Raw genomic sequence first — 26,813 nt, forward strand, 5'->3', positions numbered from 1 at the left:
ATTTACAGGGAAGACGGAGGAAGACTCGCATGTTAATGAACTCAAGTAGGTTGATACCCTTGTGCACATGCATGAGGAGTTTAAGGCCGTGTGTGTGTGTGTGTGTGTGTGTGTGTGTGTGTGTGTGTGTGTGTGTGTGTGTGCGTGCAGAAATGTGTGATGTCTGCTCTATGTCTCCATACGTTCATGCTCACTCACAGCACATTAATGTAATTCCTATAGTAAAACATGTCACAGTGCAGTCCTCCATCCATCTGAACCCCCCCTACCCCCCGTTCCTCCACCAGCTACCTGCATTTCATCTCTCATCACTGTGGCATCTCCTCTTTCATCCGCCCCTTTTCTCTCCTCCCTTTCATAGAATCTCTCTTCCCCCAGCATTTCCCAATTTCGCCCCCCCCTCCCCACCACCACCACACTTTTTTTTTCTTAATACCCAGCTTGCCATCTGCATCTGCCTCTCAGGGATGAATGATGCGGGAGAGGGGAGAACAGGTCGATGATGGCGTTAAATAAAAAAAGAGAGGCATCAGTGGAGGAGGAGGCAGCGGTGGAGAGAGGGAATCATTAAGGAGGAGGAAAATGTAGGTCTCAGCATACGTCTCCATTAATTATGCTCTCATTATACAGCATGTTAGAGGAGTGAACCAGAAGAATGGAGCTGCTTTGGTCTCTTTTTTTTCTTGACGACCGGTCCTAAAAGTGGGGGACGTGGTGAAGTCTGCGGACATCTTGCGAGATCTCACGTTACCGGCTTCCTCTTTTCACTTCGTATTTGGCCGTCCTGACGGCGGCGAGCGGTGCAGCTGTAATGGTGGATGTCAGAGTGGAGGAGGTCAGGAGGGGGACTGGAGAGTCAGAGTCGTCCTTATTGGCCAAGTACAATCACACAGGCAAGGAACTGGCTTATGGATGTCCTCACTTTAGCAAGGAACACGAATGACCTGCTCAATAAGACAAAGAAGTGAATTATCGAGTGAATCATTTCAGATATTCTGCATGTTTAATACCTGGATTAAAGCTGCTGAACTGATGTTCTTGCTTTTAGAAAAAACTGTTCTCTCAACTGATATCACACTGCAGGAGAAGCAATTTCCTCCCCTCCGTCTGAGTCATGTCCCTGGTTTAAAATGAATATTGAATTCTAATATGGGAGAGTAATAATGCCCCTCTACATATTTGCTATATTAGACATGATTGCACATGTTTCACGTCCTACTAAAATGCTAAAAACAGTGACATTTGCACTTCAATCACCGATAATTGAGAATTTTGCAGATTGTTGAACTTAACAGTTTCAAGGCTCCTCTTGAAGTCCTTCACATCATGTTGATGCTCCAACAGAAATCATGACATCATCCTGCCAGGTCACGTTATAAAGCCCCATATGTTGGAAAGTATTTGAGCTGTATATTCTTCTCCCTGTGAGTTAGGAGCAGAACGTCTGCCAGACATTAATTCTTAAGTGCTGAGTTCAATACGAAGAGCCGGTATTTGTCGGTAAATGGTGCTTTAAAATTCACTCTCGGTGACCTTCGGCCTCCTCGCTGGCTCAGAGGTAGTTACAGAACTTCATGAATAATGTCTCCACTTGAGTTTAGATTGGTATTCCAGTTTGTTCGGAACTAAAAGCATTTATCTGCATCACATTCGGCTGATTTATTTCCCTTTTAGTTTAGTGTTTTTAAAAAAAGAAGCATCATCCATCAGGCTCTCCGAAGCTGCTGGCAGCTGAGGTGGAGTCCAGATGGATCTGCTTATTTGTTGTAACTTTAGGTGGGCCTGATGGACACATCCGTGCTTTTAGCCGTCTGAGGCGTTCACACCAGTCTCCTACACACTAATTCCCTGTAGTTGTGTTACAATATTTTAAGGAGGTGTCGCAAAAGTGTTTTTCTTCTCCGGATTTTCAGCCTGAACTCCATTAAGGACAGCGTTTCGCACCTTCTGGACTGTGCTTCCTCTCAGAGCTGAACTTGTGTCGCTTAGCGACAGATTCCGTTTGTCCGCCCAGCAGTTACGCCGCTTCCCGCTGAATCCCGGGGATCCCTTCCGCTCCCGCTGCGGCGCTTGCGATCGGAAACCAGCTGCCATCGTCTGTCGCTCCATGGTCGTTTAGTCACGTTACGCCACGTGTGATTTTGCACTTTTCCTGAGATAAGCTGCTCCACGCGCTCTTCCTGGAGGTAGTCTGGATGTTTGACGCCCGCACGTGCGAGTCAGTTTGATCCGTGGCGCTACTCTCCCGGAATGCTGATGTGTAACACTGCAGCACTGCCTCGCTTAACTCGTTAACCTCTTCCCTTCCTCCCCCCTTTCTTCTCCCAACAGCACGAGTGTTTTCCTCCTACCTGATCTGCTCCTTCACTTTTCCTCCCATTTGCTTCCTGCATTCATCCATCCTTTCCCGGTCCTTATTTTTCATACATTCTTGCTAAGCTGGTGCTCCTCAGGATGCTGAGCCCACAATGCGGACCTCGACAGGAATGGCTTTAAGCAGGCTTTTATTGGCAAGACAATCTAAACACAGGCAAGGCAGGAGGAGTCTGGGGGGAAATCTTCAGGCAGGTCAGCGAACAGACGAGTGAAGGCTGAGCAGCAGGGCTAGAGATAAAGAAACCAAAAAAATAAAATGAACGACAGGCAGATAGTCAAAAAGACAGCAGTCCAAAAAAAAAGCCACTTTCATGGAAGCTACAAGTCGGAGCTGGTACAAAATAGTTACCACAGAAGGAACCATGAGGGACTGGTGGAGGGAACCAAAGTTAGATGGTGGAGGAGCTTGATGGGGGGATGAGAGCGGGGCAGAGGGTGTTGTGGTGGTGCCTAGTCATCTTCAGAGCTCTGCTGCGGTACCCTTGAGCAAGGTACCAATCCCCAAATGCCTGAATAGGGCACTAATGAGCTGGTGGCTCATTCAGGGATCTACCCTAACTGTGCCCATGTGCAGCTGGGATAAGCTCCTATGACCCTGAGGGGGAAAACATTTTTATTTATTCCTTATTTTTTGCAATTCAGCACTAAATGGTGGCTGATGTGACAATTTAGTGTCCAAACAGATGATCAGTGATCCCAGGCATGAATGGATTTCTTAGATTTCAATTTTTTTTCCCTCTCAAACCACCACAGAGACTAGAACTGCCCCCTGGTGGTCACGATTAGTGTTCGATGATGTAAACGAGGATGAAGCGTTTACTCCAGCAGCAATATGGCGGAACCACCGTATAATTCTGACATGAAAGTTTTGCTCGGCAAAGCTTTGTGCATGTGCCAGCTGCACATCAGTGGAAGAGTTGGGAGCTTCCCCAGTTTTCCTCATGAGTGTGTGAACAGTTGGATGTATAAATGCTTGCTGCTAATAAATGTGTTCTTTCTTCTTCTTTACTTTTGCAAAGGTGGGAAACGGCAACTTTGTGCCTTATGACCTCCGCACCAGTCAAAACTGTTTGCCAACCATCCGCTCTTCCCCTCCGTCTCTCTCTCCTCCTCTCTCACCGAGACAGCGAGCGAGAGCGGCGACCACACAAGCACAAAACAGCTCTGTCCTTATCAACCAATCACATCGGCCCCATCCCTTCGCATCAGCTAGCCCCGAGAAGAGCTACAGCCGGTGACAGCCACAGCCCCTGGCAACCCACATATGTCCGTGGCAGAAAGCGGAGGCTAGCGCTGAAAAGCTGTCTCTGCGTTGGCAGCATCTGTCTCCCTGCAGAGCGGAGCCAGGTCCCCGATAATGAAATGTGACCGCACCATGCTCGGCTGTAAACACACAAAACAACGGGCTAATGAAGATTTCGCCCTTCAATCGGATTTGCAGTGAATTATTGTCAGCGAACATCTGCCTCTGGCCATGTGCAGAAGTGGCTAAATGATAATGAAATTATTAGATAGATGAGTCCCAGTGTGCAGAGGACTTTGTGTGTCCTCACTACTGGCGACTGGGCCTGGTTGGTGCGGATATCAAAGGAACGACACAAAGAACGGCTGTTTTAAGAGGAGATCTGAGACTGTAGGCATGTTACAGCAATTAAACCACTCAAACAGGCTTTTATTGGTGCTCGGCTCTGAATTAGGGGCCAATAATATTTACAGTAATTTCATTCATTCATGTTGGTGCTTCCTCCTCTGGCTGGTATTGATTGAAAGAGATCTATTTCCCTCAAGGCGCCTGCAAGCGCATCTGCATATCTTAATGAGAACACAGTGATGAGGCCGTGGCGCCGCTCGGGTTCAGTGTCTTGCTCAAGGGCTCTTGCTGACAGATGTGGCACCGGCGAGCCTCCAGTCGGCAGCGGCGGTCTTCAGATGCTTCAGTTTACAGGCACAGGAGCCGTCCACAGCTGCTCATCTGATCAGTTCTGTCTGCAGTCGGGCACAGAAATACAGCTGGACAGGTTGAGGCGGTGGACACGCACGCACACACACACACACACACACACACACACACACACACACACACACACACACACACACACACACACGGTTTCTTAAGCAACACGATGTCCTCCACAATCAGCCACGGAGAGATTCATAATCCACTCATTTGTTTTCCGCTCGCAGTGCTTTTCTGGGTGCTTTCTGAGTGAATTTGGCGTGCAATGTAATTATTCAGCCGCTAAAACCTTCCTCTTTTGTCTTTCCCACTCTGGGGACAATCGCAGGGCTGTGGTTGTAAGCGTGTATTTCGTGTTTGCCAGCATTAGCGAGTGAAGCACTAATGACGGCTGTTTTCATAAAACACGTATTGATTTTTTTCGGTACCTGTTTGAAATGATCGATTTTCATAGCGGTAGGGGTCGATACCGAATAAAACAGTGTATTCTTCTTTTTAGTGTTTAAAACTGTATACGGTATATGTATATTTTATTTATTTGGCTGGGGTCGTGCTGTGGCCTTACTGTCACTGACTGCCATGGAAGAGATGTAGTAGCAGGCTGTAGCTTTAGAGAGGAAACTCTGAAAATAGAGAAGGACATTTTAATTACATGGTTATTGTTCTGGGGACCAGGAGCTCTGAGACCTGGAGACACATCTGTGTTTGCTGGGCAACTATTTCAGCACTTGTCCACATGGCTAAAGTATGAGTATCATAAATATAAACAGAACATAAATGTGAAAGTGGTCCCCACTAATTGATAGAATCAAACCACAGAGACGATCAAAAGATGAACTGACAAGTCAATTTGATTCCCCAGGTTAACACAGGTCAGCCATCCATCCATATGTAGCATGATAGCAACATGATAATTCTGCCATTAGAATAATGACTACCTCAGGCAACACAGTCATAAGTTAATTGCCAAAGGAAGATGCAGAGCAGGGGGTATCTGGAAAATGGCTCTTTCTTCTTTAAAATCCAAACATGACTTGATATTGTTGGAGTTGGACCCATTGAACCATTTGATTATAGTTTTGGGACAGCTGTGCTCAGGTGTGTGGCCGGTTGTTGGTTCAAATCCTGGACCCACTGTCTAAATATTCATGTGTTTTCTTATGAAACCCTGTTGCACGGATGCAAAACTCCTTTCAGGTGATGATGTATCGTTATTTCCTCCCTCCTTTCAAAGGAATAAAAGAGCTTTTACCTGTAAGGCGAGCAGAGCCCCCTCCAAACTGACATGGTTATGTAGACGTTTGGAGAATTGAGATAGAGCCATTAATGCGTGGAAATAGAGACATGGTGAGAAACGTCAGTACGAAAGGTCTTTGAGAGACAGGAATGAGCAGAGAAATGAATCTGAAAATAAGAGGGGTGCTCCCCCCCACACGCCACATTTGCTGCCATACTGGGACTGTTTTTAGAAGCGTTATTTGTTTATGAACTGGGAAGAGATTGATGGAAGCCTTGGACAAAAGGAAGTCGGATTTCTATCTAAAGGATGGAGAAGGAGAGAAGAGCACACGCAGGATAGAGAGGAGAGGAGGCATAATGGGGGCAAAAGAGTGTTTTTGTGTTCAGTCAGGACAAGCATGATGAAGTACCTCCAGGCAATCTAACCTCGATTTGACACACTGATACTCCACTCATATACACATTACACACAAGTAAATGACACACAGATTGTCTGCTGCAATCTTCCTTCCTCCCGCCAAGAGCTTAGGGTCTCTATCTCATCTTCCCTTTTCCTCCCGCTCCATCCCCGTCTCCACCTTCTCCCTCTTTGTCTCTCTGATCACGCATTGAGGGCTGCGGTCAGGGTTTGATAACACTGACCCTTATCGCCCTCATCTGTAGTGTTGATCGTGACAGATCTTTCGCCCTCACCTCCTCACCCGTTACCTCTGCCGCCTCTCTTTCCCCAACGTTCAGCCCAGTTTTCCTGTTGGGGTTTTAGAGATATAAACCCTTGTGTAAACGCGCCGTCCAGCCTCATGTGTTGGCGGAAGCAACGGTTGGCAACCTGGGGTGCGTGTGACGCGGCTGGTACGCTGCAGTGCAAAGACGGGACGCTGGGGTTAGCGTCGCTCTCCCAGCGGAATTAAAAAGCACCTGTTCAACAGAGCTTTATGTGTCTTGTCTCATTTAGTTTTACAGTCAAGCCTCCTTTCCACACCCCGCTCTGTTCTGTAGACCTTTATATCGTACGTTAAAACAGCGTTTACTGGGCCGCACCACTGGGGAAGTAAAACTCAAATCAAATTAATCAAGCTAATCAACTGATCTGTACTAGGACATGAATCAGAAAAGAATGTTTCTAATATTCATCTTTGCTGAACTAATCAGAGGAACATCAATGGTGCTGCAGCGGCATCCTCTGTATCAGGACGCTGAATAAGGGATTAGCCGAAATTAAGAGCCACGAGATGGTTGCCTTTAGTTTGAGGGGTGAGAGATTGCACAGGATGGAGCGAGATGAGCTGCTCTCGGTGAGACGTTAAATTGCCAAGTCAATATTTTCCATCCTTATTCCTTTTTTCTTTTCAGTAAATTGCTCTTATTGTTGCACAGTTAGCGCCTGCAATTTACTGGATCGCGGGTAAAACGGTCAAAGGTGACAGGTTTCATTATCCTGATAATCAACGCACAGTGTGCAAATCTCTACCTGGTCACATTAGGACTGCGTAGAGAGAGGACCGTTGTAGCAGCGGAAGACAACGTATAAAATCTACCATCGCTGTTCTGTAGCCGCGGCAACCTAGATGTGCTTTCCCCAGCAGTGCAGCTACCACGATCCCTGTTGGCCAAGTGTCAGAGAGGGAGTTTGTTGTAAAACCCTCAACACACACACACACACACGCACACACACACACACACCACACACACACACACACACACACACACACACACACACACACACACTGCTGCAGGGTGTTTAGGCCTACAGTGGCTGCTGTTAACAAATAAATTAGGGGAAGCATGAATACAAGAATGGAGAGCAGCGGAAGGATGGGACGCGCTCCTCTTCATCCAGCATAAGCGTGAATGCTAACCTGCTCCCTCGTAGCCGAGTGCTTTTTGTTGGATGGGAAATATTTGTATCGTTGATGATGCTGTCACACAGCTCGAAGCGATGGGTCCATGCCCTTGACTTGTTTATTAAACCTTTTTTAGAACAAATTTTTGTCAACAGGCCAGTATATATTTTTGTGATGGTGCTAGTGCTGCTCGGAGGGATGCGCCGTGTTCTTATAGCTCCACCCATGGTGGTGAAACTGCGGCTGGCTAGTGCTGGACTGCCATATTGATAAAAGGGAAAATCCAACAGACAGTAGTGGATCCTGCTAGCTGGCAGCTACTTAGCCAGCGACACAGATTTACTGTGGAGGACCAACATCTGTGATTTGCAATGCTGAGTTGACTGCAGTGCAGGGAATTGATTTGATTTTAGCGCCTTGCTTTAGAAGTGATGAACACACACTGACGACACAGACGGCTTAGCTGCATCTGCCGCAGGTCACGCCCCTCCCCGCTCTGGCCTCGCGCGGCTCATATCGACTCTGGAGAGGAACATCTGAACTGAAACAAAAGGCTAAGAGAGAGACGGGGCGGAGGAACTCATTAGTAAAAGTTTAAGTGGAGTGATGAGAAGAAGCTGGAGGGGAGGACAGGATTAGATAAGAGAGGATTTCAAGTGGGGGAGCGATAGAGAGAAGGAGGGAGAGAAGTGTCACTTAAACGGTCTTCAGCAGGGTAGAGAGATAGGAATATCATCCCAACCTTAATCCTGCGCTATATTTAGCATTTGAAGATTCATGCAGATGAAACGTGTGTCTGTCACCACCGTTAACCAACACACTCCTAACAGCTTAAGACAGCGAGACAACCGGTCATCCACATGATTCTGGGGACGGCGCATCTTCGGAAACATCTGCAGGGACCGGCCAGCTATCAAACAACCCTAAAAGTGTAAGTAAGCGCTGCAGGTCCAACAGGCAGGATCGACTGGACATAAAATATGCAGTCTGCTTGAACCCTGATAATGTAAAATCATGGCGCCTCCTCGAGAAAACCCTAAAGGGGTGACCTAAATGAACACACACACCACAACACACACCCATCCGTAAGTGTGTGTGTGAGATGACTCTCTGTGTACACTTCTTAGGTCTGCCAGTCACTCTCTCACATGTTTGTGTATGTAAAGAGCAGATGTGTGCTAATCCACACCTCTACAAAGACTCTTGTTGCCCGTAAGCCAGATGTTTGACTTTTATGCTCTGCGGAAACTCTACTTCCTCCTTTGAAGGCATCATATCTGTGAGATTCTGCCATCATATCATGGCATCTCGGCACCTGAGGGGCTTGGATGTCAAAAGAAGATCATCAAATCCCACTTACGCTCACAATACCCCGCCGCTCTGCCTCTTGGTTTTCTTCTGGGCAGCGAGCATGTCGTAATTACTTCTCTGTGTGCGACGCTTCATTTAAACTCTCGCAGTGTTTTAGCCGTTATCATTAGCAGTAATGTAATTAAGTTTAGCGTTGTCATTATAATGCAGGAGCAGCTCGGTCAGCTTTCATGATAATTCCAAAACGGAGACTTTGGTCCTTTAAGTGTGTGTGTGCTCTTGTCAAAACTAGCTCAGCTCCTCATCAATAATGCATTTCCTTCTTGATTTGCCCAGAGCCACTCGTGTTGTGGTCCCCTGAGAAGTTGACGCTACGGCACATCGTGTACTGGAAACGATACGACATTAAAGAACGGAAGAAAAACACCCATGTTTGAAAGAACATTAGAAACCACGCATTTATACGGGGCTTTAGTCGAGCGGTTTCACCATTCTGGATGCAGCTTCAGAGGACCGTCGGCTCTCCTGGCGATCCGCTTCCATAAAAAACATCTCTGCCCTCGGAAGAAAATGAGTCTCAGTGAGTTTCTCACTTCCCCTTTTCTCCCCTTTTAATCTAACTTCACCAATCAAACTAACAGTACAACCAGAAGCCCTAAGACCTGACTGAAGCTGGAGAGGTTGTCTGTTACCCTCCAGTCAGGGTGATCTTTTTGTTCTGGTATCTGTCTTTAATGATATTGAGTTGTTGCCCAAATGCTCATCGATTGCCACCATTGAACCTGACAACAGGCGACGCACGCACGCTCAGTCCTGGACGCAGGCTTGGCTGCAGTGGAAAAGAGCAGGAAGAATCCTGTGACGTGGCGCCAAAGAGGACAGAATGGCATGGAAGTTCAGCAGGAGGGAAGAACAGGAGATGCCGTAATTTACAATTATTATTCCTGAATTAAAGGTCAGCAGTTCCAGTCCTACTAAAGTCCTTCGCCCAGTCCTTCATACAGGGGCAGCGGCTGCGATGTTGAACGTGCAACGCGATTACGTGATTTTTGAGGCGCCGGATCGTCCTTTTAATCTCGCAGGGAGGCTTTTCGCCCGTGTGTATGCAGCTAGCGTCGCTAACGCGGTGGCCAACAGTTTATTTTGACTGTTGACTCATCTACAGTAGTTCTCTGCTGGCAATGATGTGACATGATGTAGACAGTGTAGCAGGATCACTCCTCCCCCTCCTTCCTCTTCCAACACACACACACACACACACACACGCTCCCACAAGTGTGCTCTCACTGTACAGATGCTGCAGAGTTGCTTAATCGCAGAATGATGACAGTGAATTGGTTTATGTACTCTGTGTGTGTGTGTGTGTGTGTGTGTGCGCGCGTGTGTGTGTGTGTGCGTGTGTGTGTGTGTGTGGTGGGGGGTGTTATAGAGCAGAGGGAATGAGAGAAGACATAATGGTGTCAAACACACCACAACAAATAAAGACCTGCATCTCATCTTACACTATTTCCCTGTATGGATATAAGTTACATGGGAAATAACCCTCCTGTATACGATGCAACAGAATTATTACCACTTATTTATTAGCATTTGTGTGCACATTTGGCTGTGTGGGAGGGGTTGTTCTACGGTCAGCGGTCTATCCTCAATCGACTCATGAGGGGTGGGTTTGGGTATCAGCACCTCTTCTGTCACGCTTTGCCCTCTCACTCCCTCTTTCCCCCACTGGCTGTTTTGTTTTTGCACCCATCCCCCCACCTTTAGCTATTAGCTCTGATTATTTTTAGACTTTGAACAGGTTATTGATGGAACAGTCATTGTTGAGGCTGTACTGTATATTCAGGAAGAGAGAGAGCAAATAAAGGGAAGCGTGTTGCTGTGATTGGAAGTTGGATCAGGTAGAAAGGGAGCAGGAGGAGAGGGAAGCTGTCAGCAAGGTAAAGAGAGGACGGCGGGGAGCGCGCAGCTTAGCAAAAGCTGCCCTCATCCTTTGAATGTAGGGTGTGATAGAAGGTGATACTCTAATAGGATACGGGACAGACAGATAAAGAGCTCATCTCTCGCCCTGGGAGCGTGCCAGTCGGCCATCGGGTCCCTGCGCAGCTCTTGTCAAATAGAGCTTCTGCTTTATTCAGAACCATTTCCATCAGCAGAGACTGCTCTGGGTCACTGCCAGAGGACCCGATTGAGGAAATGGAGAGGATGACCAGGCCGGAGTACACAGTAGAAAGACACGCATCAATCTGCAGCCCTTCTATTCAGCTACCTTGTTACCTAAAGGGTTCTTTTTCTCTGAGGCGAATGCATTCGGATCATCAGGACCGCATCACGACTAGCGCGCCACTCTTTAAGGACTTTGGCTAAGCAAGAGCTTGATTTTTTAATAATCCCCGATCTCAGCAGAGCAAATTAATTCTACTCATCATTATGTTATTATCTCGCCTCGAACACATTTGATGCAATTTGTTGAAATTAGCCCATCAAGTCGTACCCAAATTGAATCATTAGCAGTTCTTGAGCCTCTTGGAGTCCGTGCGTAGGTCCTGGCTCTTTGCTCTGCATTTTAATCTTGACGCAATCACTGTAGCTGATGTAAATGTTGGACCACACAGGGTTAATTAGAGCAGAGACTCAGCCTCAAGGCCTTAACGAGGGCGCTGGTTTACTCGTATCCGGGTACGAGTTCGCAGAATTCAAGAATCCCATTTTTAGTTTGCTCGCATATTTAGTGGAGAGAGAAGTAGGGAGTTTCTGGCCTCGTCAAATCAAAATTGATCCCGTTGATGTTTGAGCGCCGCCCAGCTGAGGTTGGATGCCCAGAGTTCACTGCAGGGTGACGAGGGGACATCGAAGCACACCCACGCAAGCAAGATCCACCCCAAAACCAAAAACACACCCGTTGGCGAAGCGAGAGCAGAGATGGGAGGCGGAAGGAGTGCAGTGTTAAGTAATATTTCCTGCCAGTTTCCATTGTCTTACATCTGGAACTGCTCCACGCAAGGAAGGCGGCTGTAACAGGATAAAAGTGGGGGGGGGGGGGGGGGGGGGCACAGCAAAGGAAAAATAAACACAAGCAATTCTCTGTTTACATGCTGATTACCTGAATTAAAAGCTCACGTGCCAGCGTGTTTGTCATTTCCTGCCAGTGATTTCTGGATTTCTGGCCATTGTTTCCGTGCTTTAGCGAAAACTCATCCAAATGATTATATTTACGGACTTTTCCCGCCGATCTCTCTCAAGTCGCTCTGCAGTGAAAGGAACATTCCGCGGAAGGACTAGAAGGGACGGTTTGCCTCACCGAGATGTGTGCTTACATCTCTGGAGACGTGCTCGTCAGCCAACACCTACTAAAGGGGACAGACACACACACACACACACACACACACACACACACATACACACACACACACACATACATACACACCCATCTATAACAGCCCGTGCTGCATCCTTGATTTTCAGCACATGGCTGGATTGGGAATCTCAGCAGAGCTTCTACTAATATTTCCTCGTCTTATTCAAATAACTAATCTTAAGATGAGTGTGAGGGTTCTTCTCATCACAAATGTAACCTGTCGTATCCATCCTTGTGCGTCAAAAGATGTCGCCACGGCCTCCCTAAGCTGTTGGTTAATATAGATATGAAAGAGATGCGGGTGAGGGTCCATCTCTTCCCAGTGTTTAGGCCTTAAATTTATCTTTATGGTGAGCATCATTGCCAGAGGTGGGAGGTCGTTACACCCCCCTCAGCCAGCCTCGGTCGTGAGTAAGTAATGAATCCCCCCCCCTTCCTGTAAAAACATATGACTCGATCATAATCCCGTTACGGTTGCTTTTAACAGCATCATCTTTTTAATTGAAGGCCCTCGAGCATTGGCTGGATCGCTGTGACTCAGATCCTAAATTTCATCTTCAGCAGGCCTGACGCACCAGTCGGCCTGTACGTTGCTTCAAATGCTGACCGGAGAAAAGGAGGTTTCAGCAAAGACTGAGAATGGCTGCTCCGTCCTGAAACCCCGTTCTTTAAGCGGTCCCTCACCATGTTTATGCGCAGCCTCCTCTCGCTTGTTGTCGCATGTAAAGACATGATTGCATGTGTAGCGCGCTCCGCCCCCGGGCAGCGATGATGCACACGTGCACGCACGCACAAGCACAGGGCTCCGCGTGTGCAACATTTAGTTTTGTAATTGGCTGGAAAAGGGACATTTTACAGGACAGATGTGTCTTTGTGCAGCGCCCATGAAAAAGGGAGGAAAAAACTCTCATTTCACTTGTTTTTTTTCTCCCTCCCCGGTCATATTCAGGCCTGTCAATTTTAATTCAAGTTATTAAACATTTCTCAAGGCTCCTAAAGGGATTTCACTCATAAATCAAACATGGAATAGAATCCGCTCAAGCACAGACAAGGAATTATGTAAGAAACCCCCCTAAACAAACAATCTATTATCTGTTATTATAAATCATGTATCTGGCCCTTTTGGTCCATTGTTGAGCTGTTTATCAGCATCAGCCGAAGCCTGGAAGAGACAGTGGGAGTTGGAGGGAGAGAGGGGTGAACAGAGGATTAGATTTACCAACACAGGTTTGAAGAAGAATGGGGAAAATAAAAAAGAGGATCAGAGTGAGCAACAAAGGAGGTTTTCAGAACTAAAATAGACCGGGTCCGGCTAGAAGTGGAGTCATTGTGATCTCAACCACAGACGTGAACGATGTATTTATATACGTGTGGCATGCTGGTTATTAGTTATTTGAGGGGTCCTGTGTCTCTTCTGAGAAAACTACAAGTCCTAAATACAAGAAAGGAATTCATTTGTTAAGAGCTAATGGATTGTTAAATATAGGCAGCATTTGTTTCATTATTCATGGTGTCTCAGGTCACAGGCCCAGGATTATGCCTCTGTATGGCATCTGTGTCTCCGTGCATATGCTCTCCCTCTCTTTCTGTGTGTGTGTGTGTGTGTGTGTGTGAGAGAGAGAGAGAGAGAGTGTGTGTGAGTGAGTGACTGAGTGAGTGAGTTTCTTGGCCACAACACACTTTCTCTTTAAAGCGGATTTGAAACTTTGAGAAACACAAAGTGGGTCAGCAACTTTTCCTCCTCTCAGCTCGTCTTGATGTTTTTTCTCTTTTGCCGCTGACCTTCACTGAAGTACTCAGAGCCGTCTATATTATTAAACACTCTTTTGTTTCATTGATATCAAATGACCCTGTCCGTGGTGGCACATAAATACAGTGGGACCTCTACTTACGAATGTCTCTACATGCGAAATTTTCAGGTTACGAAACGTCTCAACGGGAAAATATTTCCCCTTGTTATGAAAAAAATTCAGGATACGAAAGGCAAAAATACGCTACCGCTGCTACTCGCAGCTCGCGGAGTTTAGTGAACGCAAACATGCTTGTAGCTGCTCTGCCATTGGCTATCGCCGAGCATCTTCCTGTAATCCCATTGGCTAGGCAACCCCACTTGGACATTGACTAAGCGACCAGCTGCATTTTTGAAGGGCTACAGTCGTAGATCCTGATCAAGTTGATCGAGTTCCACTTTATTTTTAAAGAAACGTTTGAGATAGTCTCTAGGTGATCTATAGAAACCAAGATCCTGACCCACAACAAGCAACAGTGGTTGGAAAAACTGTCTTTTTACAGGATGAAACCTTCAGCAGGACCAGGCTCCTATGTGGAGTGGATGAGGTGGGCTCCCTCCTGCTGATGCCAGGCTGGGCAAAGGAGGAAGAGACATATACAGTACATGTGCAATACCAATAAATTAGACAATACTGATACTGTTATATGATAAACAACATAATCAGATATAAACCAGATAATGGACACAACACACAGCTAATTAAGTGATGTCAAGTTTTGTTTCTGTATTTGTTTTACATTTCCTTTTCTATATTTTACTGCCTCTTTTAAAGCCCTCGACATGGCCCTGTCAGCTTTTTGTCAGCCTCCTTCTATCTCTTTCTCATCATTGCTCTTTTGCCCAGAAATGTAAGTGACCCATCTGTGACGGCAAAAGGTACATTAGGCATCAGGGACTTCCCCTCCAGACCTGTGTGTGAGGCTGCTTCTGTGTGTGCATCTGTGTGTTGTTAACAGATCTTGCCAGATCAACTCCTCCCATGGGTGCCATCCGTCTGCTCGCCCAATGAAATGCAGTCCGTTACTCTGCAGGCTACGGTGGCGGCCATTCAGGTGGAAATGATGAAGCTGAGAGGGGGCTTAAGACAGAGCATCTTGTATGTTGAACTTGCAAGTGGAAAATGATCTTTTTCTAGACTCCATATTTGTGTGACTCTAAGCTAAACACAGAGCTACTCTGATGTGAGACAGACAAAAATTCACCTGAAATATAGAGTAAAAGTGTTTACTCAGGCATCAGGTTGAGCAACACTGCACTGAAGTGATTCAGATCAAACTGGAATGTCCGGAATATGTAGGAACCCAAGAAAAAGAGAAGCATCCATGTAAGAATACCAGAGTAGCAACAATTTACTGACAAGTAAAGACACTGAGGTCCAAACACTGTGCCCTGTGGGACACCTATGACTGTGACATTTTACATTCTATCAAAAATCCAAAAGAGATCAACAACAATGATCTTTAAGGTTTTAAGTGGTATTTTTTTTGTTATCTGCAACAAAAGAGCTTGCAGAAATGTTCTTTTTTTACTTAATAGTGTGTAAGAGAATGTGCTGACAAGAAAGTGAAGTCGGCTTTAATTATATCTTTCAAAGCAGGGCCCAGATAGGCGTATAATTGTTCGAAATGACCGTATCGCAGCAATTAAGAACGTGACGTGATCTGCTTTACAGAGCAGCTAACATAACGTGGTTGAGCTCTATAATACCGAGCCTGCTGCAAATGGAGTGGCAAGGGTTTGGGGTTGGAGTCAAGATTATCCTCAACGACTGGGTGTTTTGAATCGAAGGCCGGTGCAGTATTGCGCGTGTCAGCAGAAGAGAAATGCTGCGGTGAAAAAACAAGGCTCCGCTAGCGCCTGAGTCAGGATCACTGGGGGATAGAGAGACCCAGGCGCATATGGAAGGGACTGCTGCCACTGTTTGAGTCGCATTAATTAAAAGTTTCCCCATTATTCTTGTGGTTCGATCGATCATTTTTTAGCTGTTGGGAGTGGAAGAAATTACAGAGGAGGGTTCAAGATATCGTTGTAATTCTTTTTACACAATTCCTTGATGCTCTTGTGTCAAGACACTGAAAGGATGGATTTAAAAAAAGGGAAATTCAGCATTTCCATAATGTAATTATGAAACGAGGCTGGATCCCAGATGAATGCCACCATGTAATGAAGACAGAAATGAGATTGGCACAGATCACCACTTTTACGATATGCACTCATGTCATAAAGTGTCTAATGTTTTTCACTAGTGGCTGATTTCGTTTTTTATCATGCTGCAAAGAGTGCTGCTTTAAATGTCAAATCTCACTTTTATTCTGCTCATTGTTCTTTCCTTGCACACATGGATCTGAGCTTCTGCCCCCTCTGTGATGCACGAACGACCCACTTTAGCCAGAAAACTGGTTCTTGCTGAGCTCTATTGTGCGACTGCTTAAACAGCAAGTCTCTGGAGTGAGATGGGAAGAAACACACAGGCCGATCAGAAGCTAATTGAATCAAGCGTTCTTCTCACTCAGTTGACATAGGAAAATGTGTAGATAATGTTTAAAAGTGTCTGTCAGGAAAAGACTGCAGCTCTCTCAAAAGACGGGAAGGGAAGCAGAGAAGCGCCTTTGTGAAGACGGAAGCTGAAAAAGAGCTAGCAAAGGCTAGCACATCTACTAAGCCTCACTGAAGTGACGGATGCGCAGAGAAGACTTTTAAAAGCGAGGAGCCGATTGAACCGGCGTGCTTATGGAGTTTGATCAACAGTTTTACGCTAAAATGATTTCTGACTGGAATGAAAATGCAGGAGTCACTTGTCAGGGATGATATTTATAAGTCTGACTCTCCTGTCACCTTTCTGATCGATGAACCACCTGTCTTAATACAAAGACAAATCCTCGTAGTGGATTCACGGGTGCGTCCTCTTGTCCTCTCTAATGCGATAATATAATAATCGTCCTAGGAGAAGAGCTCGGGTCAGTTGTGAGGCCGTCCGCTCTAAACAAAGCTGAAGGTCTGCTCAGGCAACTGACAGCAAAATGTTTTTTTATCCATAAAATCCATGTATGTTTCAATAATTTATTGTCTGAGCCTACTCTCATATATATCATCTACACGACTGCTGATATGCAGTATATATGAAGACAGTATGAAAATAACTCGACAGTGCTGAATAATAGAGGGTATAAAAGAAATATTCTTTTTATCCTTTTGTCCTTTCTGAACGAAACGAACATTGTGTGTGTGTATGTGTGTGTGTGTGTGTGAGGGTGGGTGGGTGGGTGTCTTCGTGTGTTCTTGTACCTGCTACATCATGAGGACCACAATGAATATTTTACAAGGAAATTGAGGACATTTTTAAAGAGTGAGGACAGGGCTGGTCTTTGCAGCTTCACAGGTCTGTTTGAGGGTTTGAGATGTTTTTTACTCCATTTTCATGGCTTAGGGGGGGTTGTGTAGCTATTGCGTCATCTGCAAGACACACGTTGTGCCCATCCAAAAATTGCAACCATGAGTAGACGAGGGGAGCCACGCTTGGTTGGTCAAGCTGCAAAACCTTTGGTCGATGCTTTTCCACTTTTACATTGTATTGTATGGTAATTTGATGCTAACGTTTTGCTAACCGATGTCTTTCTAATTTACTCCAAAGCGACTGGCTGAAAATCTAAACAATGAGTGTTGCCCTTCTCCGCTCGTTCCGATCCAAACTCAGGGAGTTGCATTAGCGAAACAGACAAGAGTCTGCTGAAGCGTAAATGATGAAGCCCCATCTACGTAGAAAACACAGTAGCATCGCCAACATGCTAAGCAGACGCGTAAGGAGCCCCTTAGAATTGCTTTTAAGGTCAGAATTGAGATTAGATTTGGCACTGTTGTACATGAGTGATGCTCCTCTTCCTCTGGCACAGTGTGCACTCATCACTGTGGACACATTATGTGGGTTTCTGTTAGGATCTGTTCATCTTTATTTCCATGAGCTTCAACATGTTGAAAGATATCCTTTGGATTTCATATCAGTAACATCTGCTTCCCTCCCCCGCCCCGTTTCGCCTCCTCTTTATCTGAGTCTGTCCATTGTCTTTCCACACTCTCATTCCCTGATATCGCTCCTTGTTCTCTCCTCTTCTAGCTTCCACTCCCCCTCCTGTCCAGCCCCCCCTGCTCTCCGTGTCCTCTTCAAAGTGGGTCTTTAGGTGTCAGTGTCAGTCTGTTGGTGGCGGTGATGAATCAGTGGCTCCGACAGTGTCGTTAGCGATGACCATATCAGCCCACTGCCTCGTCTCTGTGGGGGGAAACCTTCAGCACATTATGCACTATTGATCTGTCCTCACATCATTACACGTCACAGCAGTTTGTTAATATGATGGAAAATGGTGTGTCCGTCAAGAAATGCCTCTTCATTTCTGCCTACTTGACATTTTTGCTGGGCCACATACATGCACTATCTTAAGAAAACATGTCAGTGAGTCTCTGACATCTAGGATGAGTCGACCTTTAAGGAATTCAGGATGTTTCCGGTCATTCTTTAAGAACTGAGGCATATTTGTTCAGCATTAAAATGCTAAATAGTAATATTTTCTAAAGCCTAATTTGATGTTTCTGCCAAAACAATAGTTTAGAAATCACATGGCAACGACTGAAAAGTGAGAGAATAGAGATAGAAATCCAGAGGAGCCAAAATGAGCTCTGACCTCTTACCGACTGGAACTCCATGTTGACGTTAGCGATACACTTTGTCTATCGCAGCTGTGGGATCTCATTCTCTGCAAGAACGGAGGAATTGTTCGTTTGTTTCCCCGGGACATTTGGTACACGCTGTTCACCTTCAGCGACAGGTGCTCTCCTCCATCTACATTATAACCCATTTGCAAAGAGACAAAAGACACACAAAAACCATCAGTTCGAGATCTTGTTCAGTCACCTTATTTCCCGCCTCACTACGATGCAAAGTGAAGCCTGTGAGGTATCTACATCCATTGGAGAGCTCATTTTTCCCCGAGCATTCTGATTCATATTTGACTGTGTTTAAATTATTAAAGGTTGGAAAGGATGCCAACATAACCAGACCACCCTGTTCCATTTACTGAGACAGTAGAACAGCGGTGCGGTACAGAAAGGCAGTTCACATGGATAAAGTGGTTCCCACCAATATCTGTATTTGCTGTCCCAGTTACGGTGAATTCCTTTATGTTTATTCCCTTTTAAAAGAAAATGGAATATAAACACATTGTCTCAAGCAATGTGGGGGTGTTTCATCTTCCAAACTACTTTTACCATCTTCCCAAAGTGTTAGATTAAGAAGAAATTAAGTAAACACTTTAGTGATTCTGGTCCCTCGAGTCCCATCAGGTTTTGTCAGCCCAGTTTACGACTCGGCGAATGTGAGTTGAGGTGTTCCGCCGCCGTGCAAATCTGCCCTTTGAGGCTGCGGGTTTTGTGCTGTTTCCTTCTGTTTGAGCTGGGGTTGTGTTAGTTGGTTTGTGTCTCTGAACTGGACTCAGTCCAACACACGGATGAAACACACAGGTTCGAACAGCCACCTTTGCGGTCTTTTTTTCCCCTCTGACAACATGAGTTGTTGTGTAACCAGTTTAATTCCCAGCCAACCCTGAACACATCCCAAATTTACATAATTTATTTTACATAGTCTCACATTTGAACTGCTTTTGTTTGGATATTAATTCATTATTTAGCCTCGGACCCTAACTTTAACCGTGACTCCAACCCGAACCCTAAAACAGCCCTTTAACCCTGCAAGGAATTGCCAGTGAAATCATATTCTAGTCCTCACACCGCATGTTTTCATGTGTTTATCTTTCTTTCTCATGCACTATCTCCAAATAAACAACAATTTAGATGATTTCACCATCACATCTCTTTACATCCTGCTGTACTGAACTCTCATCTTTGATGCTCCGGAGCTTTAAAGCCCTTTAAGGTGACTAAACGCTTTCCTGCAGGATTACTTTATTCTGTACTTTCAAAAGAAAACACGTTTTGACAAGTAATCCTGACAAAGGGTTTTTTATTGAAACACTGCAGTGCTGTGGCGGCGCCTCATAATTTAAAGTTTATTTTATTATGATTAACACATCTAACGCTGTCAGTGGGATTTTCTCCCTCTCTTGTTCCTCCTCTTGTGTTGTTTCAAAGCCCTGCCAAAGTGTGAGGCGCTGCGGATGAAGCCACGGCAGCGAGGGAATAATGGAGGGATGCAGAAGAAATGGGGAGGAAAGAGGGACAAAAAAGAGGATAGAAAGTGGTAAAGCGGAGAGAAAACGAGGGGAGCGCCGCAGTAAGGACAAGGGTGAAACCAGTCAGCCATTAGAGGTGAGGTGAAGGTAATTATGACGCTAATGACGGCAACGTTGACAGCGAGGACCACTTCCACAGCGAAGGCTGCTCATTCCGTGGGACAGGTGGGAACCGGACCTAACGTCGGGATGATGCGGAGCGGTTCTGAAAAAGAAGTGATCGGCTGATGTCCTTAAACACGACTTGCTTTGTTTTTAATTCTGTCAACATCCTGGGTTTGTTTTTGACCCCTGGTGCTCAAATCTGACCTGTAGGCTTGTCTTCACCATGCTGCTCCTGTATATAATTTAGTGCTACGAAGCATCACAATGTCATTCATCACATTGGAGATTAAAACACAATTACTCAGCATACGCTGCTCAAGCGATTGGATCAGGCCGTAGACGCTTTATTAGTCTTTTTAGAAAAGATGGATAGAGGAGGGCGAGAAAAGACGAGGGCCATGGGAAGTGAGTTATCAAAGGGGAAGACAAAGACAGCGAGACACCGGGCTTATTAGAGAAGAGGGGATGGATGAAGAGGGCGAGCTGTGGAAGAGAGAGGGGGGGGGGGGGGGGGGGTGATGTTGTTTTGTCAGGGTGTTCCCGTGGGGAATTTACTGCTTGTTAAAATGTCTTGACAGAGCAACCTCAGTGGAAACACCCACATAAACACTCATCCTCAGACTGCACCTCCTGTGGGACAGAGTTTGAATTGCTCTATTCTTCTTCTCTATGTTATCCACAAACAAGTCTACGCATATGCCAAAAGATATTAGTGAGGTTGCGGCCAGCCCCGTGCCATCGTTTCTCTGTGTTTTTTGCTTCTTTTTTTTTTAATAGCGCCACTCTATATTTATTATCAAACACAAACTACACGTACGTGCTCGTCAAACGCTTTAACACCAATCACACACCCTCATTTTACTCTATTATTGATTTAATATGCGAAATTGTCTGCAAAAGGTCCTTTTAAAGAGCAGTGAGGTGCTATAATGTCTGGAGTGGGTCAAAGGTCAGCAGCTGTTTGTGTTAATGTTCACATCCACAGATTTTTTTGTGTTTTGTTCGCCCCTCCTGCTACTTGTGGACCTGTTTAAAAGAGATTAACCAAACCGGTCTGCACACATGTGCAGAGAGGCACAGATTCACCAGCACACAAGCTTAAATGTACACGTTCCGCTCCATGGATGGAATAATTAAAACGCCCATCACGCCGGTTTCATGGGTGGCAGTTCTCAGCACCACGGACAGAGCCTGGCTGCCTAAAACGTGTAAAGAAAATCACTTTTAATGTCATTGACATTAAACACGAGTGGTTCTGAACAAAGTTGCCATCTCGAGGAGATGACGTGGCTCTTTTGGCTCCATCTTCATGGTGGATGAACTGTTGTCAGGGATAAACACGCTGTAGAGAGATGAGCTGCAGATGGATGCCGCCGAAAGGCTGTAGAAATGCACGCCAGGTGTTTCTAGGCACGGAACATTTGTAATTTTGTGTTAGTTGCACAGGTGGCTTCTCCTGGATGGCATTAGCTTTGCAACGATAGCCTACGTTGGATCACAACCACTGCATTTATAGGCACTCTGGGCGCTTTACACTTCTGTGCCCACAAGAAGAAGAAAAAAAGCATTTTTACGCCTCAGAGCTGGGAAACGGCACACACACGTTATTTACAGGTCATTTATCTCTTTGGAAATACAAATATTAGATCTTGGTTTTTGCACCATTTCAGTAAGCTCCATCAGACATGGCTGACGGCCCGTTTACGTGACAACGGCAAGGTTTCTGGGAACAACAACAGCTACTTACAGCGCGTGTGCTGCTAACTGTGCTCAGTTTGGTATCTCTCCCCCCAAAAAAAGGTGACCTTGCTGCTTCCGTGTCGTGATTCCAGTCGTTATCACGGATCCTCACTTTCACAGCATCTCCGTGTGAACGTAGAGCACTTTTGAAAAGGCGAAGGGAACATTTCTAGACAACAGTATGTCTCGACGTAGTTTCAAATGTATCCTCTAGCATGCTTTTCATTAAAATATGATAGCAGTAAGGCCTCCTAAAAGCAATGCATTAGCTTAAGAGTAATGCACTTTAGCGTTGTGCTTATAGTTCTTTAATTTCTCCATATTTGGCTACAGGCTCCCTCTCTCTCTCTCTCTCTCTCTCTCTCTCTCTCTCTCTCTCTCTGTAGTTTATGTGGTGTGCACTGTGATTTTGGCATTTCAGTTTGTTTCCGCAGACGTTCTCGCTCTTTTGTTTTGGCTGCAGCTATTTTTGTGCCTGTCTATTTATATTTAGAAACCGGCCACTGAGGAATTTCTGTCATATCAGCGTGCATGTCCTCCAGTGGACACTCCGAGTTGCTCACAGGGATTCTGCTGCAAATATAACGGATGCATAGTGCCAAAGTGTCCATGTGTGGGCACAGGATTGGGTTTCGTACCTCACAATGTGCTTGTGTGTGTATGTGTGTGTGTGTGTGTGTGTAATCAGTGCAGACAGTACATGATGCTATCAGCAGCAGAGGATATGAGGACTACTATTTTTAACTCCCCTCTATTTCAACTTAGACACACTGTCCTGCCCTACAGGACAGGTGCGTGTGTTTGTTATTTGTGCACATGTGTGTGTGTGTGTGTGTGTGTGTGTGGGCGGGCGGGCGCGTGCCTGAAGCAGAGTGGGAAATTTAGGAAACGGAAGGTTAGCGGTGACAGACAGCGGCAGGAGAGAGCTACCACGTTTCTGAGTGCACGTACACGTGGAGCTGAGGGGGCCGGCGGAACAAGGCCGCCCGTCATACTCAACAAGGATGAAATGAGAGGATACGATTGGCTGTTTTCTGATTTCACGGATTGTGAGTCATTCCAATTAGAAACAATGACACGCTGCTCCGTCACTGCCATCAGTCCTTTTCCAACCTCTGGGCTGCTCTGCTTGTTAACCCCTTTATGGCCCTCCACATCCTTACTAGAGCCTATTTACATCTGTGATCTAAGTGTTGGTTCCTCGCCTCTTTCTGTCCATTTCCTTTCTTTGCTTCGGTGGAATGTTCAGAGCGCCTGCTGCTTCTAGGATGCAAAAGGGGCCTTTTTTTCGGTGATGCAGTTGGGAAGGATGAGGTCGTCCCCTCATGTAGGTTTCGAATGTAAAGGTGGGAGAAACGGGGTAACGAGGGCAGGTTGCTGAATCTGACCAGTTTAACTCGAGTGCAGAGAGAATTGGAGCTGTCATAAAAAGCGTGTGAGCGTTTTGTTGTTCCAGGATGGATTTTCTCAGGGTGGAGTTCAAATCAGCTCAGACAGGAACAAACAACACACACGCGCTCTCTCTCTCTCTCTCTCTCTCACACACACACACACACACACACACACACACACACACAGGCAAACATGTTGTTTTCAAAATATTGTCACTCTCTCATCTTTAGGAATGCAGCCTCCTGAACAAAGATCATGTTCCTTCTCCCCTGGTTGCTTACGATTATTGTTTATTTGTCTCTTTCTCTTTATAGTTATTATTATTTCTATTTTTTCTTGGGCATATTTGTTCACTATCTGCAGTGTAACTGACAGCAGCTGGATATCCGCTCTACAGCATTACTCCAGCACTTTAACCCACACTTAATTAATAAATATATTGCAAATGCATATTTTATTTAGAATGAGGTTTGTTATGCATTAGGAACTATGCTCACAAACATCTGGCAGGGGGACTACCAATGCCGTAAAACACATTACAAACAAATTTCATTTTGTGCGAGTGAAGAGACTCGAGAGTGAGGCGAGGGCGCTGTGACGCGTGCTGGGCCATTTCAAACTGGAAGTGGTCGACTGTTCCGTCTTGGGGTTTTCAAAAAGGCCGACGTGCTGCTTAGCGTCTTTAGCGGTTGCTTCTGCAGCCTTTCACCACCGGCTCAACTGTGCGTGCGTGACGGCGACTCTGTTTGGGATGGGTTGTGTTAAAATTTTGAATCATGTTAAGCGTGATGATGGACTGATCTGCGTTAAAGCTTTAATGTTGAAAAAAAAAAGACCATACAAATGCAAACTGTCTGCATACTATACCCAAATACATCATTTAAGCCCGGCCAGATAAGACTCTTGTTACATTCGATGATTTCCACAACTGACCCTGCCCTCGTGGCAGTCTGTGCGCTCCAGCTAAGTGTGGGAGTATTGGCCACAGCTTTGATGAAGACAGGAAGTGACATGTCTTATAGCATGACCTCCCTCCCGTTGCACCATGTACAAGCCATTCCTTCAGCTTCTACCCTATTAGAACACACACACACACTCATATTCAGTGCATATCCCTGCATACACACGAGGCTTCGCTGAGGAGTTCTTGAGTAGTCGAGCGCGCCGTCCTCGCATACAGATACAATTCCATTAAAGAGCCTTCGTATAGGGGGAACTGAGACGCACGCCCACATCCACGCTCGCACAAATAATGCAAGGAGTGACGAGTTGCATTATTGGTGTTACAAGGAGAAAGCAAATGCCAGGTCATGCATGTGGAGATGAAATTACACGCTTTACACTGATCCGCGCACACTTCCTACTTTCTATATGTATCTTTAGTCTCGCCCCCGTTGCCTTCTGCGCTCCCTTTTCTTAGATACGTAACTTCTCTGAAGTGCATTCGCGGAGTCCTCACGATTCCAGTAGGTCCCGATTACAGAGAAACGGGGGAAGGAAACTCTGGAATGCTGGTCAGTCCTTGCCTCTGTGTGTGACACGGCAAAATCAGAAGACGGTCGGCTCTCAATGAAGCTGTATTTGGGCCAACTGGCAGGCCAGCAGCCAGCGAGCGTGACACACGAAGAGCCACAAGTCGGTTCTGGAAGCAGGAAGGGGTCATTCAAATGATAAGGGGGCTGCAGGGATGATGACTTATCCAGAATGACGTACTGGCAGTGAGTAAACAGCAGTGTCGCTCAGAGAGATGAATTAGGCTTGTGACTGTGGCTACGGCGTCACCTCGCGCATTCGTCTCTATTGGCGGCGACCAATCAGACTGTCAGGACGGTTTTGGTTTGATAACTATTGATTACTCTGCTAACAGTTTTTTCCACCATTATTGCTCCCCCTGGCAGCAAATCCCTGTTAGACCAGGCCTTTTGATCAATTCCCGGGTTTACTCTATATCTTTTGCACCTTTTGTTCCCCATGTCTTAGATTCATTCGTTCTAGCTGTCAGGTTATAGCCACCACCTCACAACTACAACCCCCCCATACACACACACACACACTTACACAGCCTGCTGGTCCATCATCATTAGCCTTCTGAAGACAACTGGTGTCAAGATAAGCTCAGAACCCTGCTGACATTTCCACACAACGGGAATCCAACACCAGTCAAGCTAACATTCGCGACGAACACGAGCCCTGTTTCTTTCCTTCCCTCAAACTCAATCTGGTCCTCCATTTTGATAGGCCGCACCTTTACGGAACTTTCCTTCATCCGCCTGTGATCCTGCTCCTTCCGCCCCCGTTCAAACTCTCGTCTCGCTGTGACTAACGGCAAACGCTTCGGAATTAAGTTTAATGGAGTGGATATGTGCTACTCAGAGTGGACCCAACTCTCAATCTCCAGAACCTGGCCCGTGCAGTCCTGCACCAATCCAATTTAGTCCTAATTGAATTATTCTGAGCCCCTCATTTATATATCTCCTGGAGGACAACCTTACTACTTTTACACCAGCATAGGTGCGCACATGTGGGTGTGTGTGTTTGTGTGTGTATACTCAGTTTTATACTGCTCAGAATTGCCCTGAATAAATGAGCAGCCTAATAAAGATAGCTGATTTAGATCTCCTTTGTTTCCTCTCCTTCTCCTTCCTTCCTCCTCGTTCGTCAGGACGTGAAGTCGACGTTCTTCCAGTTTGGCGCCTCCATCCAGCAGGAGGCGCTGCTGATGCTGAACATCATGGAGGAGTATGACTGGCACATCTTCTCTATCGTCACGTCAAAGTTTCCGGGCTACCAGGAGTTCATCAACGTCTTGAAGACGACAGTGGACAACAGGTGGGATCAGCTGGATACCTTTTGATTTCAATTCATTTCCAGTTTTGTATTCATGCCAGTCGTCCTTTGAGGCACTTCCCTTCCTAAATCCCAGTGGCAGCACTAAGACACTGGTGTCCCTGATTCTCAGTCATGGGTTCAGCATTTATTAGAGCCTTCCTGCTGGGCAGGGTGAAGCTCTACTAAATAACAGTATCGCCTGCCGAATCACAGCATTAACGTGTCTAAAAACAAAGAACAAACCCCTGCAGTTTCGGAAACGGAAAGAAATATTTTTTTAAAAGGGGTTGGGGGGGAGCAGCCGTGGCATTCTTGACTTTTTGTAGCAGGATTATTATGCAGTGCTTGGAATTAGCACACAGGGGAGGTTAGCCTTGAAGGCTTTCTGTGAAGACCCTTTATCTCAGAAGCCTGCATTCATTAAAGAGCTCGGGTAACCAGCATGGTGCTGTGAGTCATGTCGCTTGTATTTAAGTTACATAAAAAAAGGAGGTGTTTAAGAACAAATAACAACTGAATTTGACGCTTTAGACTCAAACCCACTTTTCACAACATGTCTTTTGACCTCACGTACGGTTGAGGTAAGCGGAGGGATGATTACAGTTTTGCTGCTGCCATTCACACCACTAGGTGCCGC

General features: G+C 45.9%; 1 protein-coding gene across 2 annotated transcripts in view; it reads left to right on the forward strand.

The window, feature by feature from the left end:
* Nucleotides 1–26,813, forward strand: part of grin2aa (glutamate receptor, ionotropic, N-methyl D-aspartate 2A, a) — a 91,646-nt gene that overhangs the window by 32,588 nt on the left and 32,245 nt on the right. For both annotated transcript variants that reach the window (XM_057014590.1, XM_057014589.1), the window contains one exon: nt 26,010–26,176. In XM_057014590.1, coding sequence (XP_056870570.1) covers nt 26,010–26,176 — 167 coding nt within the window. The remainder of the gene's footprint in view (nt 1–26,009; nt 26,177–26,813) is intronic.

The sequence above is a fragment of the Takifugu flavidus genome, chromosome 18, assembly GCF_003711565.1.
Source record: "Takifugu flavidus isolate HTHZ2018 chromosome 18, ASM371156v2, whole genome shotgun sequence".
Lineage (NCBI taxonomy): Eukaryota > Metazoa > Chordata > Actinopteri > Tetraodontiformes > Tetraodontidae > Takifugu > Takifugu flavidus.